At 31.3% G+C, this 17,987-nt stretch overlaps 1 protein-coding gene and 1 long non-coding RNA gene across 3 annotated transcripts; one reads left to right on the forward strand and one right to left on the reverse strand.

The window, feature by feature from the left end:
* Positions 1-245: 245 nt before the first annotated feature.
* On the forward strand, positions 246-4,692 carry LOC141724709 (uncharacterized). The gene is made up of 2 exons (XR_012576870.1): positions 246-733; positions 2,388-4,692. It is a non-coding gene; the product is annotated as an uncharacterized LOC141724709 (long non-coding RNA).
* A 3,201-nt stretch (positions 4,693-7,893) lies between these two features.
* LOC141724710 (protein INVOLVED IN DE NOVO 2-like) lies at positions 7,894-13,635 on the reverse strand. 2 transcript variants are annotated; one of them, XM_074526943.1, is made up of 8 exons: positions 13,565-13,635; positions 13,340-13,407; positions 10,967-12,133; positions 10,557-10,747; positions 10,262-10,330; positions 9,891-10,178; positions 8,529-8,741; positions 7,894-8,356 (listed from the first exon to the last, which is right to left on the reverse strand). In XM_074526943.1, exons 3-8 carry the CDS (start codon positions 12,129-12,131, stop codon positions 8,129-8,131), a joined length of 2,154 nt encoding a protein of 717 aa, XP_074383044.1. In that variant the 5' UTR covers positions 12,132-12,133; positions 13,340-13,407; positions 13,565-13,635; the 3' UTR covers positions 7,894-8,128. The 2 variants fall into 2 exon arrangements, with proteins under 2 accessions (XP_074383044.1, XP_074383043.1); XM_074526942.1 differs by lacking the exon at positions 13,565-13,635 and having other exon boundaries at positions 13,340-13,541.
* Between the last annotated feature and the right edge of the window lie 4,352 nt (positions 13,636-17,987).

The following is a 17,987-nucleotide window of genomic DNA, read 5'->3' on the forward strand; positions in this document are numbered from 1 at the left end:
TATTACTTATTTGATCTTGAAAAATATTTTTACAAATATATCTATATATATATATATATTTATTTTTTGAATATTTTTACCAGCCCAACAGAAGAATTATATTGTGCCCAATATAAAATATTTTCAGCCCATAACTCTATTCTCTCATAGCAAATTATACTTGGATATATTATGTATATACAATAGTCCAAGATATTTTCAAAAGACCCAACTAATTTTATCATTAAGCCCAGCTCAAACTGATTTTAACCCAAACCAATTTCAAAAAAAAAAACATTCTCCCTCTGAGTTCTCTGTTCTTTCTCCGATCAAAATTCAGAATACCGGATTATTTTAGTACTGTCTCTACTCAAATGATTCGATCTCTCTTCTCTTCTTCGTCAAACATTGAGTAATTGATGAAAAAAGCAATGTTGGGTTGGTCAAAACAAAACAAATGATTTCGATGTGATTAATCAATGATCTCCTCAATAGATTATTGATACAACTCGTAATCAACAGTACATAAGCATGATATTACTTATGTTAAGTTTCTTATACTTGTTTAAACCTAACCCGTAAAGTTTTAAGCTGATGTTTTGAGGGATGAATTGATTAAGGGTCATCAAGAACAAAAGCTTCACAGAGCGTTGAATATACAGTGTTGACAATCTAACTATGCCACGAAGCGTATCAACAAGTCAACTCATGACACAAATTCATCAGAACTTGGCAGAGCTCGAGATAAAGCAAGGTGAGTCCTATAAGGTTCATGACCATAGGCTAAGGTACTCATTTTCTAGGAACTCTCAAAATAATGATTATCGTCTATGATATAGTAGGAATTCTAGATATAAATAAGTGATAGAGCTTTCTAGCTATTTGTCACTTGAATTGTGTGCTAAATTGTGCGTAAAATCAGTCACTGGTCGGTGATTATTTATTTGTGTAATTATATGATATATGTTTCTGGTCGGTTCTTTACTTAACTCACCAATGAGACTATATTACATGATTTTGAATTATCTGCAATGTTTAACTTGCTTGTCTATTTAAAACATATCCTGCTGGCTCGTGATGTTCACTCAAAAAAAAAATGCAAGGTTGGTGAAAAACGATATTTGTGTAAAATGGTTGCTTAAAAGGGTACTTGATTACTGATACTATGATGGCTGGGTTAACTAGTTAGATTACAAATTTATTGGAAAGACACAATAAGTGCAGATGAATGCTAAGTGATTGATTGATATTTGCTTGTCCTATTTGCACTTATTTGAGTCAAGAACACTGGCAAGGTTAAGGTAAAAACAGTCAAAATGGTAAGATACAATTTGTAACTCTTTGAAACCTAAACTTATCTGTCTTATATGAAACTAACCCTATGTGTGTTTGTCTACCAATCTTCATAAACACATACGCTCATTAAACGCAATATCTATAGTTAACAAAAATTTGTTCTTGTTTCTGCATTATCTTTAAGTGCAAGTTGTTCTCTGCTAATTTAATATGGTATCTAGGTTGTCTCACTAGGTTTCCCTAGTGTCAACAAATGGTATGCCCTACTCATTATCTATCATTTTGAAATGCATAGCTAAGACACTTGACTTAAAAGGGGACTTTTGTAAGGATATCTCTAGTTATTATACCTGGACTAAGTTGCAATTTGTTATTAAAAACCACAGTTCTTTTTCAGGAGAAATGGTGTTTATGTGCTTGTCATATTTTCTCACTTGCTTTTGACCTGCAAGCACTGGCCTAATGCCAACCAGTTTAACATTACACTTTAATATATTCACAATGATATCATGCTTAAATATCAGATCTCTTGTTATCATACACATTATGGTATATGCAAGTCATTAAATATCATATGCCATCTGGTCTATTTATAATCTGCTTGGAATAAGAATAAGGACTATATATGCATACATATGTGAAAAGAAGGATAGAATTTAGTTCCATTATTCTGATAAAATCTCTATTGTCATATTTATAGTAAATATCTGTGCTCACACATTTCTCTAAACAGATTTACATCTCACTAAGAATGACTTGTTTTGAAAACATGATACTAGAATTACTACATGAAGTTCTCTTGATTAAACTGATTGTACTTGAGTGCTATGAAATGGAATAATGTGTCTAGCTTGCTTGCTTACTTTACGAGTAGATCAAAACTAGGATTTGAAATATATGCTATTACATGGACATACTATGCTTCCTGGTCTTTCAGTGCTATACATGAATTATGTGGTCCAAATTTTAATTAAGTTTTCTAATATCTGTTATAATGAATGCCTGCTGATATGCTCTCAAGAGCATGTGTCTGATGTTAATTATCTGATATTTGGCTTGGTTTGCATACCATTTAATGTTGATCATTATTATATTGCTGGAATTTAGTTCAGATTAAATGGACGCTCACCAAATCAGAATGCAATCTTTCATTAGTCTGTACTTCCCCCTTTGTGTTGTTCATTTGCTACTCAGGTATACTACGAAGAATGGCATGGTAAGCACTTCTGTTTGGAAATATAAGTGCACACACCTTGTTCCTAATTATGATTCAATCTGAAATCATTTAAGCCATATCGTTTAACCTCACTTTGGGTCATTTGCATGGATTCTAGAAATATTAAAACCTTAGTAGGTGCATCCATGGAGCTGGTTTATTTATTGATGGTTCAATGTGATAGATTTTTCCTGAAATAAATACTATGAATATAACAGATGATCTTAGTAAATGTATTACAAGAATATCTAAATTTTAATTTAGTAGCTAATGTAGTAGCTTATTTGGCCATCAAGATTTATGTACATGATTTGTGATGTTAGAAAGTGCTTAACCTCTGACACACACACACACACATATTACATATGTAGAACTGCTAAAACAAGTGCAGAAAAAGTTACTATCTGCTTCAGAAATTATTTTGAGTTGTCCCAGATTGCTAATCTTGCTACAAAGCTGTGGTCTAAAAGATAACTTGGTGCTGATCCCATGAAAGGAGTTGTTCTAAACTATAATTTATACTGTAAAGTTGGTAAAAGTTCAGAAGAAATGGAACTTGCAGGATTTGATAGTCTTTTGCTCGTTCTGCAGACCTTGGAAAGCTAAATCTGTTTGTAATCTTCTCTCTTATAACTTATTATTCATCTCATAATTATCTACAACGGGTATGTTTTAGAAGTTATAAATTGTATCTGTCTAGTTCTTGTAATTGAAATGTATTATCAAAATTAGTAATAACACAGTTGCCTGCTAGAGTTGAACGTATGTAGACTAGGTTGTGCAAGTACAGGGACATCAAGAGTACTAGAGAGCATTAGAGTTTTATAATTATATTGTGTCCGAAAACTCAAGGTCTGCAATTCTTGTAAGTATAGTATTATTTCATTCCTAATCATACAGGTATGCCTAAACTTCCTTGATATACTAGTTCATAAACCTGCAGTGGTAAAACTGTGATTTCCTCATGGTAACTTGATTTATATCTAATGATTATATCTCTGTGGAAATAATCTTTAGACTACATAGTACTTTTCAAAAAATAAAATAACTACCTGATAAAAATCTTAACTAAATTGTATGCCAGTATAGGCTTTGCACCTACCTCCCCTGTAATCTCTTTAGTAGTAAATAATTGTCTCTAGCATTGATATTGACCAGAACTTACTAGAACCAGAAATGAATATTTATTGTGAAAATTTAGATATTATTCATGCAATCTAGATATATTAAAAGTTATGTACTTGGAGCTAGATTACACTACGAAAATTCTTAAAGGAAACAGGTAAATGCATTTGATTTTATTCCCAGAAATGATAATTCGGCAAACTGGTGAGCATAAAAAGGATGTGCCTCAATCCTGTACACATACACATTCTATTATACATTTAGAACTGATAAACCAGGTGCAGAGAAGCTATTATATTATCCTGAGAGTCATGTGACTACACAACTACAAGCAGTGCTCAACCTGGCCCTTGCACTAACAAAATGAACTGGAAAAGATTAACAAAGAAATTTGCTGGCTGACTGACTTGTGAGAATTGTATCTAATCAAATCCTTAAGGTTTGCCAATTTAAATTCATCATCAGCTGTAAGGTACACATTACAATCTCTGTTTATTTAAAAGCCTTTCACACATTTAAGTAGCTATATTGAACATAGCTCATTCATATACCAGTTAGAAATCAATCATATTGATACTTACTAAGATCACTTGCAAATGTTTACTTGACAACTAGTACACTGGATATGATAACATGTTTAAAAAAATTTAGATATATTTGTTTTTATCTGGTAGACTTGAGTATCATTTGTTATATTTGAAGCTCAATTCCATGTAATAGGATATGTATTATGAATTGTGTATGTAACTGGTTGTAGAATGTAATGGTGATAGTCTCCATAAAATTCGCTTGACACAGATCGAAAAGCATTGTATGAGTAAAGTAGAATGTACTAGTAGCTTTCTCTAATCTCTATGTAATTTTTAGATGTCATAGGTTTGAATTCTTGAAATCTGCAATGTATCTATACTCTGTTCATTTATCAGTATTGTACTAGTTGAGAATTACATGTTGCTTATAGTGTGATATAATTTGTTGGTTACTACAGTCAGTACAAATGATTCTTAGAGACACAGTTTATAAGGAGCTTTGTAATCAAATCACTAGTACCCTTAAGAACTTGATTTGTAATAATATTGCCAAGGTCTGGTAGTAATTTTAATAAACTATGTTGCCATTTCAAAGACACAACGTTGATATCTGCATGCTAAAATCTGATCATTATATCATGTTTTGTAAAGTCATGTTTATATAATTCACATTCTGTGATTAAAGGTCATGAACTATAAAAAATTAACTAGATTCGGGCTTCAAAACCTAGTACATCCTTTACGATGATCATTTTATTGTTTAAAATTTGGTGGACCCGGTTGATTTTTTTTAATTAAATGTTGATCTTCCAGATTTAAGGGAAACTAAAAGCTTTTAAATTAGAAATTCTCAAACTATGCATGCATGGTCATTTCCTCCTGTAACTTAGATTCTTATTCTATCATGTTAAATTATTTACACTATGTTGCCATGATAATTATGATCATGTTCTTTTTGGCATGTCTCAAACAAAAGGGGAAGAGAAATTAGACCCCTCATTTTTTAAATTTTTAAATTTTGCTACTTTTGCTAGATATTTGTGCTTCTATTTTTTATGATAGATCTAACAAATCATTTTGCAGGAGTTTAAACCCTCTAAGTGATTAAATGTGTTAGGTACAAAATACTTTTTCAAAATTCATGCATACACCGAGGGGAAGCACATACTTGCAAAAATTAAACAAAAATTAAATTTTACGTTTATTTGGAAAATATCCAAAAGGGGAAGATTGAAACGATATCTTCAATATGTTATTTATTTTGGTATTTGTACGATTAAACATAAAATTTAATTACACGTAGATCCTCTCCATTAGGACATTAATTTAATTGATCCAAATCAAAGTAAAAAAAGTTAAACTAGCAAAATCATTTTCAAATATATTTATATTACAGATATAAATATAAAAGAGATATCCCAATATTCTGAATCATCAAAATCCATCTCTTATGGAATATATCTCTAAGGAAATGTAATCAAAGAAGAAATATCTAAGGCATGATATTTTTTAGATCATGTTTAATTTTTATTTTTCTGTAAATTTCGGTTCTCTGTTCGGTTCCGTTCTTAACATACTAGAACCGTAAAAACCGATCGAACCATATATAAATGAATAAATACAATAATATATATAAATATATGTATATATCACGTATTATGTTTTCTTATTTATATTATTAGAATAAAATATAAGAAAAATATGATTTTTATGGGATTACTCATTTTCTTAAATATATACGGAGTTTTGAATATTTTTGTAAATATTTCTTCTTAAATATTAGAAAGTAATCGAATTAAAAATGATCCACCACTAATAAAAATCTTCTTTTACTAATTTACCCATAATAAACAATCAAAACTAGTCAAAATTTAAAAAGTTAGAATATAATATAATATGTAAAATAAATAAATATGAAATAAAATATAAATTCGATTCTTTCGGTTCGGAACCGAACCGAAATTTCTGGTTCGGTTCTTACATATAAACGGGTCCAATTCGTTTCTTAAAATATTCTTATTTTGGTTCACGTTTCTTTCGATTCCGGTTCGTTTTGGTCTGGTTCTAACCCATTGTTCACCCCTAATCTCCGCTCTGCACTTAGGGGTGAGCAAATGGTCAGAACCGGACCGAACCGAACCGGAACCGAAAGAATCGAGAACCGAAATAACAATATTTTTAAAGAACTGAACCAGACCCGTTTATATGTAAAAATCGAAACGGAACCGAACCGTAAATTTCGGTTCGGTTCGGTTCCGAACCGAAAGAACCGCGGTTCCGAACCGAAAGAACCGAAGTTATATTTTATTTCATATTTATTTATTTTACATATTATTTTATATTCTAACTTTTTAAATTTTGACTAGTTTTGATTATTTATTAAGGGTAACTTTGTAAAAAAAAGATTTTTATTAGTGGTGAATCATTTTGAATTCGATTACTTTCTAATATTTAAAAAGAAAAATATTTATAAAAATATTAGAAACTCCACATATATTTAAAGAAACGAGTAATACAATAAAAATCATATTTTTCTTAAAATTTATTAAAATATTATAAATAAGAAAATATAATACGTAACATATATACATATATATAATTAAAACTTTAATTTATAAAAAGAAAATTTTAAAAATTATTTTAACTATACGATCAAAGTATTTAAAAATGTGTGCAGAAAAATTAAATATCATATAATAAAAAATAGAGGGAGTATCAAAGTTTAAATCAGTCATACCATAACCTGTTGTCCATCTCCGCATAATCGGTAACTGGTTATCGAAACACCAAGGACCCCATTGATAGCTTTGTTAATTAACTTCTTCATCCGAAAAGATTTTCTTAACAATTCTCATTTGCATGCACCACCTACTTGTATGATAATGTTGGTATACGACACGTGAACACGGAATGAAATGACACGAATAATTAGTATTTTGATTCGAAAATTTGGTACACAAATACAGAAAAATACGGATATAATTAATGTCGGGTCTGAATTTTCGATATAAGTACACGACACCGAACGAAAGTATACGGAATAAATAACTAGTTATTTTTTTAAAAAAATAATATATATATATATATATATTACATATAAAATATGAGTTCAATTTGCACCGTGACTGTAAATTTAATCAAGAAGGTAATTTATTTCAATTAAGAGTTTAATTTCATAATGTTGGAAACACAATTTATGCACCTGATATTATTATGTATTTATGTGTTAGTTGTCCTGCATCAAACTGTGGAAGCACTTACTGAAGATGTTATGAGTATTGCTACTATTAGTGAAATTGCACCACCTGGGACTTCATGTGACACCGCTGCCTATGCTAAGTGAAAACATTCAAGGTGTCAACTCAAGGTTCAACTGCTAGTAGTCTGCTACCCTGACATTTGTTAATTTCTTTTTAAGATATTTTAACGGTAAACTAACTCTATGCTATTTATTTTCAGATTCGTGGTGATCGTGAATGTAAAAAGGAATAAGGAAGATCAAGTGGTTAACTTTATGATTTTAATTTCTTTTGAATGGTTGAATAATTTGTAATTTATTATACGCAAAAACATTTTCACTTGTTTCGTATTTTTGTATTCAGAACTTTGTTAGTTGACTATTTAAGACCATTTAATTATTTATTGCATTTTTTAATATTTAATTTTTTTCGTATATAATCCGTGTACTTTAGTATACAAAAGCGGATAAACACGAATATATTAGTGTCAGGTTAGTGTCACAAAAAATGCAATAAAATGTTTATAAGAATATCATGTGCATAAAAAGTCAGGCAACAAATATTCAAACAGAAGGTTTCTAAGAGTATCATAATGTGCATAAATTTTTTTTAACCCAAGATTTAATCCCAACTTTCAGGTAAAAAAATAAGAACAGAACATGATAAAAGAAGGTACTGACACATGAATCATGGATCAGGCAAATCAGAAGCCACACGCCAATTATGTGAGTACCAATACTTCATTATCTTTTCCTCTTGTTTGTCTTCCAGAGTCGTAGTATGAATTCTACACTTTCTCCTGATGTTGCTATCCTTCCTTCTTTGAAATTCCATAACTCAGGGACCGGGTATCTTCCACTTTTGTTGTACTCATTTATCTCAGTTAATGCCGTCACCACTGCATTGCAGACTTCATCACCCCACTCATTCTTCAAGACTTTGATGTATTCATCTTCTTCATCGATAATTCCCTGACAATCAATGCATACAATAAGGAACTAACAGAGAAATCAAACTTAAAAAAGAAGTGGGCTCTTGATATTGTCGAGTAAAAAACTCGCAACAACAATGACAAGTGACAGTAAAAGTATGGTCTTCTCAGAAGAGAGCAGCCTCAAGAAATTCTATCTACAGAATGCTTACCTTGCTTTCTGCACCAATGGTTATGACCTTAAAGGGGTGCCAATTTGGATCCCGGAGTTTGGCTTCTAACAGAGAACTGTATTCCATTGCTTTCACTTCAGCTTCGTCAGCAGGATATTTTTTCATAACAGCAGAAACAATCGGTTTGTTGTCAAGGTCTCCCATTCTCTTAACGCCAATGGAGGCCCTCAAGACAGGCCTGTCTTTCAAACCCTATATAAACAATAGAATGATAAGCATCTAGCTAAAGAAACCACCTAATGGAGGACTTGAAGTTTATAATTAGATGTTGCCCTAAAACTTACAACTGCTTCTTAATTAAATTTTTTTATGTTCCACAAGATCTGCAACCAGTTCATAGGACACTCTCCAAACATCAAATATTATAGGTTACTGGTTCCTAATTAGAAGTCAAAGTTTCAGACATCCGCTTCTACTCGGTACCAAAGAAAAATGTAACTGCTAACGGTTGTGCATGGTTTGAACTTTAATGTATAGGCCGTCGGATTATCTTAACTGCATTCATGCAAGAAGATATTCATAATGAAAGTTGTTAATTGTTTTAGTTCATTGCTATATACGTGGATCCTACTGAATTCATGATGCATAACCGAGGCTTTATTAAAAATTAATATAAAAAATTGAACAAAGAAATGTTAAGCCATATATATCACTTATGTTAGAGTGCATAAAACAGGCGTATAATGAAACAGGTGTACTTTGTGAACTTATTACCCGAGAAAGATATGTATTTTTGGGAAACTGTAAAGACCAGAGTCATAGACTTTGATTATTATGTCATAACATAAGCATAATCTTGTAAAATATTTCAGGTTACTTTCTTACCAGTTATCACTAAGGTATGAATCTACTAATTATGATTTGAATATATGCTGGTGAATGAAGCTGATGGTACTTAACTATTACTGGCAGCTACCAGCATATCAAGACTTTCTTACTCTCCAGTCTCCTAATAACCTAACTGATAACAGAATCCTCTCAATGTTATCAATTTTAGCTTTACAGGAAATCATTTTCTATTGAGTTCAGAAAATACACTAAACCCTAAATACAAGTCTACTAAAATACAGTGGTGTATGATATGTTTGTTCCGCATAAGGAGAAGAGATTTGTACCAGCTTAACCACATGATGATGGTCAACTGCTCGTGGCTCATCATACAGTTATACTTTCCGATAATAAGTCCAATAAACAATGTCACCTAACTTCAAATGGTTCAACAACTCTAAATGCTGGTCTAACTTATGTCCGATCATATTGAACCAAGATAAATAATAGTAGAAGTATAGTTTAATTGACAATGACTTGCAATTAAAGAGGCAAGGGACTAAAAAAACTCACGTTGATTAGCTCTTTTCTGGCATCTTGTAACTCGTCATTGCTTCTCCTCTCCTTGACAACGAGAGCTTGATTTAAATCTTCAAGATCCTCAAGATCTTCTTCCTTCTCCTTTAGAGATTCTTCCAAAGATTCCAATTTCTTTTTTGCTTCCGCATCCCCACCATCACTAATAGGTCTTATAACTTTTACAGCTCCCCTCATTTGTTCTATTTCCAGTTCTAAACGCTGTTTGTCAGCGAGTTTCTTCTGTAGCTCAATAATTCGTTGGTAAAGTTGGTGCTTCTCTGTCTGTCATTTAAATTAATAACATACATTAGAACTAAGAAGATGCAAGATCCACACACAATCACACTTTTTCGAAATTAACTCACTTTATGAGCTTCTGCCAACTTCATCATGCTTTCTTCAGCCTTCTTTTGCTCTGTAATTGCTTTGTCATTCTACAGAATTGAGATAAGATACTTTTCTTTAAAAAATATACAGGAGCAGAGATAAGAGGTCCAAATAGATAAGTTGTAACTTTTCTTTCTCATTAGAAACTGATCATGGCTAAACTTTTAAAGATTAATAACAATACAGTTCCCTTGCAAATATTTAACTATAACAAATAATGATGCAAAATATTTCAGGAATTAATTTCTACAAGTATACAATATATTTCAGTACCTTTTCCTTCTTTTCCTTCAAAAGATACAACCTCCTCCTCTCAGTTTCATTCAGGTATTCACGTTCTCGCAAACCTTTTTCATATAGCTGGAGATCTTCTCTCTTAGCTTCCAATGTTAACTTTATTCGTTCATGTTCGTAGTAGATGCTCTCAATCTCCTTGTATTGCTGATTCTGTCTCATCTCTAGTTCTAATGAACCATATGCAATATTGGAAATAAGTCACACAAGCATAACAATATGCAAGAATTGAAACTTGTAAATGAGGATTCAAAATTTACACCATGAAGACTTTAAGGCAGAGCTAATAGAAAAACACAACAATAAAGAAAACAGGAGTTGAGAAACTATAGCCCTAACCTAATTATATAAATCAAAGCTTCTTGCAGTACTAGGTCCACACTTCATACCTTCATTATAAGCTTTAACCATATCTTCCTTCTGCCTCATCACATTCAAGAAGCTAGCTTCAGTCTTGCTTATATTCTTCTTGATCTCTTCACATTGTTTCTCCTTCGTATCCAGTGAATTAGTTAGGGTGCACACCAACATTGATTCTTTCATCTTATCCTCTCCTTCAATTTCTGAAAGAGTTCTAAGATCTGCATTCCTCTTCAAATATGCAGCAATAACTTTATTTTTTCCATTATAATCCTCCTCTCTTGCAATCCAAGCATATAGCTTGTTTCCTTTCACTCTTCCCTCTAATTTCCAGTCTCTCTTTCCATGAAAATCCATCTCAAACTTTTTTGCAAACGTCATTGCATTACCAAATCCAGTCCAATCTTTGTTAAACTCAACTATACCAAAGCCTGTGTGACCCTTATAGTTCCACAAAGGTTGAACTTTAGTGGGATGGTACCCCTGCAATGTCCACTCATCCTTCAGTTTTTGACCACTGTCTCCAACAACACGTCCATCATTAGCCACAACCACAGGCAGGTTGGCGATAACGACCATCCATGGATAAACAATCAGCTCTTCAGAAGCGTCAGGTTTCATATATTTAGCACCTCCCCCATGTGTATAGGATGGTGGATCTTGTTTTAGAATTCTACCAGAAGATTTTTCTGACTCCCTATGTGAAACAAGGTTACTATCCGCAAAATCGTCAGTTGCAGAGAGGACTGCATTATGTTTCTGGCCATTATCGTTTTCATAACGCTCTGTCTTGCTTGCAACATTAATGTTATAATCCATAGATTCATTAGGTAAGTCGAGGAGGGTAATCTGTTTTTCAGAATTATCATTTTCATAACGCTCTGTCCTTATCCTTGATCGTGAAGTTCTGCCTGTTATATCCAAGCATCTCTTCAAGTAACTTTCCAACCCCAAATGTTTTGCCCTACTTCTCGAGCTAGCAGTCTTTGATTCATTACCAATGCGAGAGGCATGATTAAGAATTCGCAGATAGTCATATTCTGTTTTTTCATATTCATAACAATAAGGACATTGAAAAATCTGATCTGAAACTTCAACTCTATCTCGTCCATCTTTCAGATCCTTATAGTATCGATAAATGTCGTCCTCAAAGTCTGAGTTGCGATAATCCCTCCTCGCTCTTCTGCTCGACATATCTGTGTAACAAAATAAAACTAAAAGGTCAAGTTGATTCTATTCGCCAACCTTATCTATACACTAAGATAAATAAAATTTAAAATATAAAAAATCAGTGTCCACACCGTCATGTATAGTCATAGACTTGATACCTAGATACTTGACTAAGCTTATTGAATTGGCTCAAATAAATTCACACCGTCATGTATAGTCAATTGAAGTGACATTTTGGTCACTCAACTTATAATTGGGTCAAACAAACTTTCCACTTAAGTCAATGTCTATTAAAGCCCATCAATTAAAAAATTCATCATTGTAAATCTCTGGTCATTTTAAATCCCATCAAATTCCCGATTAAAGACTTAAATGAGTTTTTTGGGAAATGGCCCGAAAATATATTTCATGAAAGGTAAAATTAAATTAGAGTGAGGTTGTTGTGAGTGAAATCACTATTAATAATGTGTGTATTTGTTTATATGTTTAGAAATTTTGTTACAGAGAAATATATGTCCTAGAATAGTTCTTGAGGCTATTGTAGGAGAGCTTATTATCTATTTTTTTTCAAGTTTTTAACAGGTGTAATGACCAATGACTGGAACGAAAATTTCTTCAGTTTCATGACCGAATTCCAAATTTTTAGTCAGTTGATTGACCAAATGTTGCTATACATGTCACAATGGATATATTCAAGCCAACTCACTAATCTTAATTAGCTATCCATCGTTTTTCAACGAAATGTGACGACCAATGAACTAGATGAAAGTTTTAAAGAGTATAATGATTTGGCTCTAAGTTTTTTAAGTTGGATACCGTAATTGTATTTCTTAAATTCAGTTGAATTACCAAAATGCATTTAACACTTTTCATGTTGGACGACTTTGTTAATCGAGGTCTCTTTACATATACAATTAAATCATAAAATATCATATTATAAAGACATAATATATGCACTTGCTTTAAAATTCTTATAAATGAATCACTACCTTCACCAAAATTTATCAAATAAATCGGGATTATTGAAGTTATGAAAATGAAGGAATATGACTAAGCAAAAGATCAATTATCATTTTCAAATTTTAAACATTTAATTAATCTACAAAAAAGTCGAAAGAATTAAGATATAAAGTGATTTTATTAACATATGCAAGCATTCAAAAAATGGAATTGAAATTTAACTAAACTCACAACTATAAAAACGAAGTTTTGTGTTTGGTAACAAATCGTACCTTAAAATTTTGTGCTGATTGATTTCAAAGAAATTTGTATCACACCCGTTTATATTTTATGGTCATACCTGCAAAAAAAATTATGGCGTGATATATTATAAAAGAAATATATGATACAATACATAAATTTATTTTAAAATGTGCAAAAACAATTATATCATCGTAATAAGTATATAAATGACAAAATTTTATGTCATAAAACATGAATTCAATCCGCCGCCGTACTTGAGAATGAAAATGAGGGCTACAACACAGCGCTACAAGACAGATATAAGATATCCTTTTATAACCGAAAAAATTAGGGTTTGAAGACATTAGATTGCATAATTGACAATATTACCCACCCCGCTTAGATTTATTTTTATTTTATTATACAAGGGATGAATTAGTCTCAAAAATCTAATTTAATAAAAAATGGTAAAAATATGAAATCTCGCTGTAAAATCTATTTTTATTGAAGAATAAGAATTAATAAAAATAATAATCATTTATGTAATATTAATCAACCATCATACATATGAGCTTTTATGTTAAATTATTTATTCAGTAATTATATAATTTTGTTTATAATTAATCAATTATGATGTAATAATATTAAAAAGTTTTAAAATTTCATTGATAAAGTAAAGAGCTTAGAAATAATAAGATTTTATAAACCAATTTTTGTTTGGAATTACAAAATTACAATAAAAAAATTATATAGCTCGTGCGAGGTATTGGCTATTATTAGAGAGATTAAAATTTTATTGTTAAAGTAGTTGAACTATTAATATACAAACTAGTATAGTAGCCCTGCGAGGTACATGCTATTCTCTAGTTCTCATCAAAATTCATCAAAATACATATCATTTTGGATGTGAGATGTTAAATCGGAATGATTTTGTCTCATCAAAACACCTATCGTTTTGGATAGTAGATGTTAATTCAATTTTTTGTAATTAAATTTTTATATTCCTAATCATGCAAGTTTTAATTGGAAGCCAAGTAGAATGAACCCAGATTCTTAAAGTTAAAATTATTCATGACATACAATTATATTTACAAATCTTTTAACGAAAAAACAAGTTATAAAATACAAAATTCTAAAGTATGGATGCATATAGAGTACATAATATCCTTTTATATTAAAAGGAAAACCATCTTTGTAGATGTTTCAAGCTTATTCTGTTTTTCAACTTCGTACTGCAATCAGTATCGACCTCAATTTTTGTCGGTGGTGAGCACTACAATACATATGTGATAGTGTATTTCTCATATTCTTGGATAGTAAATTATATTTGTGACTTTAATTTGGAATGCACAACGTTTTGAAATAATGTTCTAGATATAACAACGAGTATTTATGTGATATTTTCAGTGGGTTAAACATCAAATTGATCACTGCAATAAAAATCATATATCATTTTATTCAGCAATCTCAAGAATGTATCATCTACGTATAAAATATCATCCACCTTTTGATATTGAGTGGTTATTGCACGTCTAATCTTGTGATAATAATCATTATCAAGCATTAAATCAAATAGTAAACAAATTTTTAAAAGCTTATAGAATTAAGTGGATTTTAAATGCCAACTCTCTTAATATTAAGAGAGTATGTTATTTTGATTTTAATACTAAGTTATCTATTCTCATAAAATTACAAATGATTTGGGAGAGAACTTAGGATGATCTTTTTTATGTCTTAACAACCCTCGATATTTTTATTTGGGTCGAGAGTATAATATTAAAATCTTATTTGTTATAAGAAAATAAGGGTAATGTAACAGCCCGCACATCCGGACTATTAATTCTAAATCAAAACTAAAACAAAATACAATTTACTAATCGAAAATTCAATTACAAAGGAGACTATTACAAAAGCGCAGCTAACGGAAGTCTAAAAGTCAAACAACTCCAAATCCTAAGTCCTCTAACTTCAATGCTATCCAACTCGAACTCTTAGGCGAAACCTGAAATTGTAAGTAATGAGCTATACAACCCAGCAAGAAATCAATCGATCCAACTAGTAGGCCAAGTAACATGAACACATATAACAAAATACGATAATCTATACGATACGATATACGAAACAAACACTTTTGATACACTTTCTTGTTCTTATTCTTATTCGATACACACAATACAAATAGCACATAGACAACAATAATTCCAAAATCAATAACGCATGCCAAGACCAGTACAACCCGGTGATAACGGTCCTAAATTTTCTGAAAACTGTCACTACAATCCGGTGACTGCGGTCCTAAGTTCTTATTCGATATTTTCACAAACCATGGCACAAATCAAATATTCAGAATTATCATCTAGACACCACAGAGATACAACAATACGTATACTTGTAACACATAATACTTTCAAAAATATCATCACTTAGCCCATTTTTTGATAATCAAATATACACGCATAATACACAATTTTGAAAACACTAGTAAGATCGATCGAAAACTTACCTTAAAATCTGACCAGATCTGAATATAGCCTTTTTGACCTACTAAACGACGTTATATTAGAAAATACGAAACACAAAAGTTGAAGATAACGAAAAGACCTCTCCGAAAAGTCCAGAATCACTGAATTCCGACTTACGATGAATTTTCTACGAATTTTACAAGACTGCTGATTTTTGCTGAGAAGAGCCCTACGAATTCTTATATAAAAAACGAGAAAGACGAATATGGTGTATTTATAACGATACAAAACCCCATATCTTAACCTACAAGTTATCCATATTAGAATTGGATCCAAATTTTAGGCCCTTTAGTCTAATTCAATTTTAAATCCTAGTCCTTATCTAATTTTAATCTTTTTTATTCTATTATTCTTTTATTAATCGAATTCTAAAAAAAATTACGGGATATTACATACTTCCCTCCTTAAAAAGAATTTGGTCCCCAAATTCACAACAATCCTAAAGTTCGAGACACATCTACCCCCTGATCTACCAAAGGTCAAACTATGGTTCACAAGATCGAATCCTAGGGAATGTACTAGTCCCATACCTAATACACTCCGAAGAACATCCTGCTCTTGATACCAACTGTAACAGCCCGCACATCCGGACTATTAATTCTAAATCAAAACTAAAAAAAAATACAATTTACTAATCGAAAATTCAATTACAAAGGAGACTATTACAAAAGCGCAGCTAACAGAAGTCTAAAAGTCAAACAACTCCAATTCTAAGTCCTCTAACTTCAATGCTATCCAACTCGAACTCTTAGGCGAAACCTGAAATTGTAAGTAATGAGCTATACAGCCCAGCAAGAAATCAATCGATCCAACTAGTAGGCCAAGTAACATGAACACATATAACAAAATACGATAATCTATACGATACGATATACGAAACAAACACTTTTGATACACTTTCTTGTTCTTATTCTTATTCGATACACACAATACACATAGCACATAGACAACAATAATTCCAAAATCAATAACGCATGCCAAGACCACTACAACCCGGTGATAACGGTCCTAAATTTTCTGAAAACTGTCACTACAATCCGGTGACTGCGGTCCTAAGTTCTTATTTGATATTTTCACAAACCATGGCACAAATCAAATATTCAGAATTATCATCTAGACACCACAGAGATACAACAATACGTATACTTGTAACACATAATACTTTCAAAAATATCATCACTTAGCCCATTTTTTGATAATCAAATATACACGCATAATACACAATTTTGAAAACACTAGTAAGATCGATCGAAAACTTACCTTAAAATCTGACCAGATCTGAATATAGCCTTTTTGACCCACTAACGACATTATATTAGAAAATACGAAACACGAAAGTTGAAGATAACGAAAAGACCTCTCCGAAAAGTCCAGAATCACTGAATTCCGACTTACGATGAATTTTCTACGAATTTTACAAGACTGCTGATTTTTGCTGAGAAGAGCCCCACGAATTCTTATATAAAAAACGAGGAAGACGAATATGGTGTATTTATAACGATACAAAACCCCATATCTTAACCTACAAGTTATCCATATTAGAATTGGATCCAAATTTTAGGCCCTTTAGTCTAATTCAATTTTAAATTCTAGTCCTTATCTAATTTTAATCTTTTTTATTCTATTATTCTTTTATTAATCGAATTCTAAAAAAAATTACGGGATATTACAGGTAAGGAAAATGAAAGTAAAGTGAATTCGACACATCTCCTAAACTGAGTTGTGATATCTTATCAAATAAATTAATTCTTGAACTTTAGCTAAATGAAGTTCATAAGTTGCAAGTTAACAATGGAGAAATAAGCTACAAGCAGAATGAAGATGATCAAGAACACAAAACGTATACTATTTTTATGAGCAGTTGAGGGGGAGAGAGAGAGTTTACAATATTGATTACTAACTATATACTAGTACTAATACAGATCTTATATCCCCGAAATGTATAACAAATTTTGTAACTAACTGATCCTAGCAGGAAATGATGATGTGGAATGTGTGGAATATATTGATACTCCAACAGTCCCCTCAAGTTAGGATTTTTAAAATCTGTAAAAGTCTGGAAGCCTAACTTGGAAAGAAGATGGAAAAATATGAATGAGACAAGCTCCTAATGAATAAATAAGAAAGTTTGGACTTAATTGACATGTGGGTAAACTATTAAGTTCGCTCGTGAAAC

Source organism: Apium graveolens, chromosome 5 (assembly GCF_009905375.1).
Source record: "Apium graveolens cultivar Ventura chromosome 5, ASM990537v1, whole genome shotgun sequence".
NCBI classification, from domain to species: domain Eukaryota; kingdom Viridiplantae; phylum Streptophyta; class Magnoliopsida; order Apiales; family Apiaceae; genus Apium; species Apium graveolens.

Coding starts and splice junctions, on each gene's coding strand:
- LOC141724710 (XM_074526943.1), bottom strand. CDS start 12,131: ATGTCGAGCAGAAGAGCGAGGAGGGATTATCGCAACTCAGACTTTGAG. Junction 8,742..9,890: donor CCAGAAAAGAGCTAATCAAC/GTGAGTTTTTTT, acceptor TTGTTTATATAG/GGTTTGAAAGACAGGCCTGT. Junction 8,357..8,528: donor CCATTGGTGCAGAAAGCAAG/GTAAGCATTCTG, acceptor ATTGATTGTCAG/GGAATTATCGATGAAGAAGA.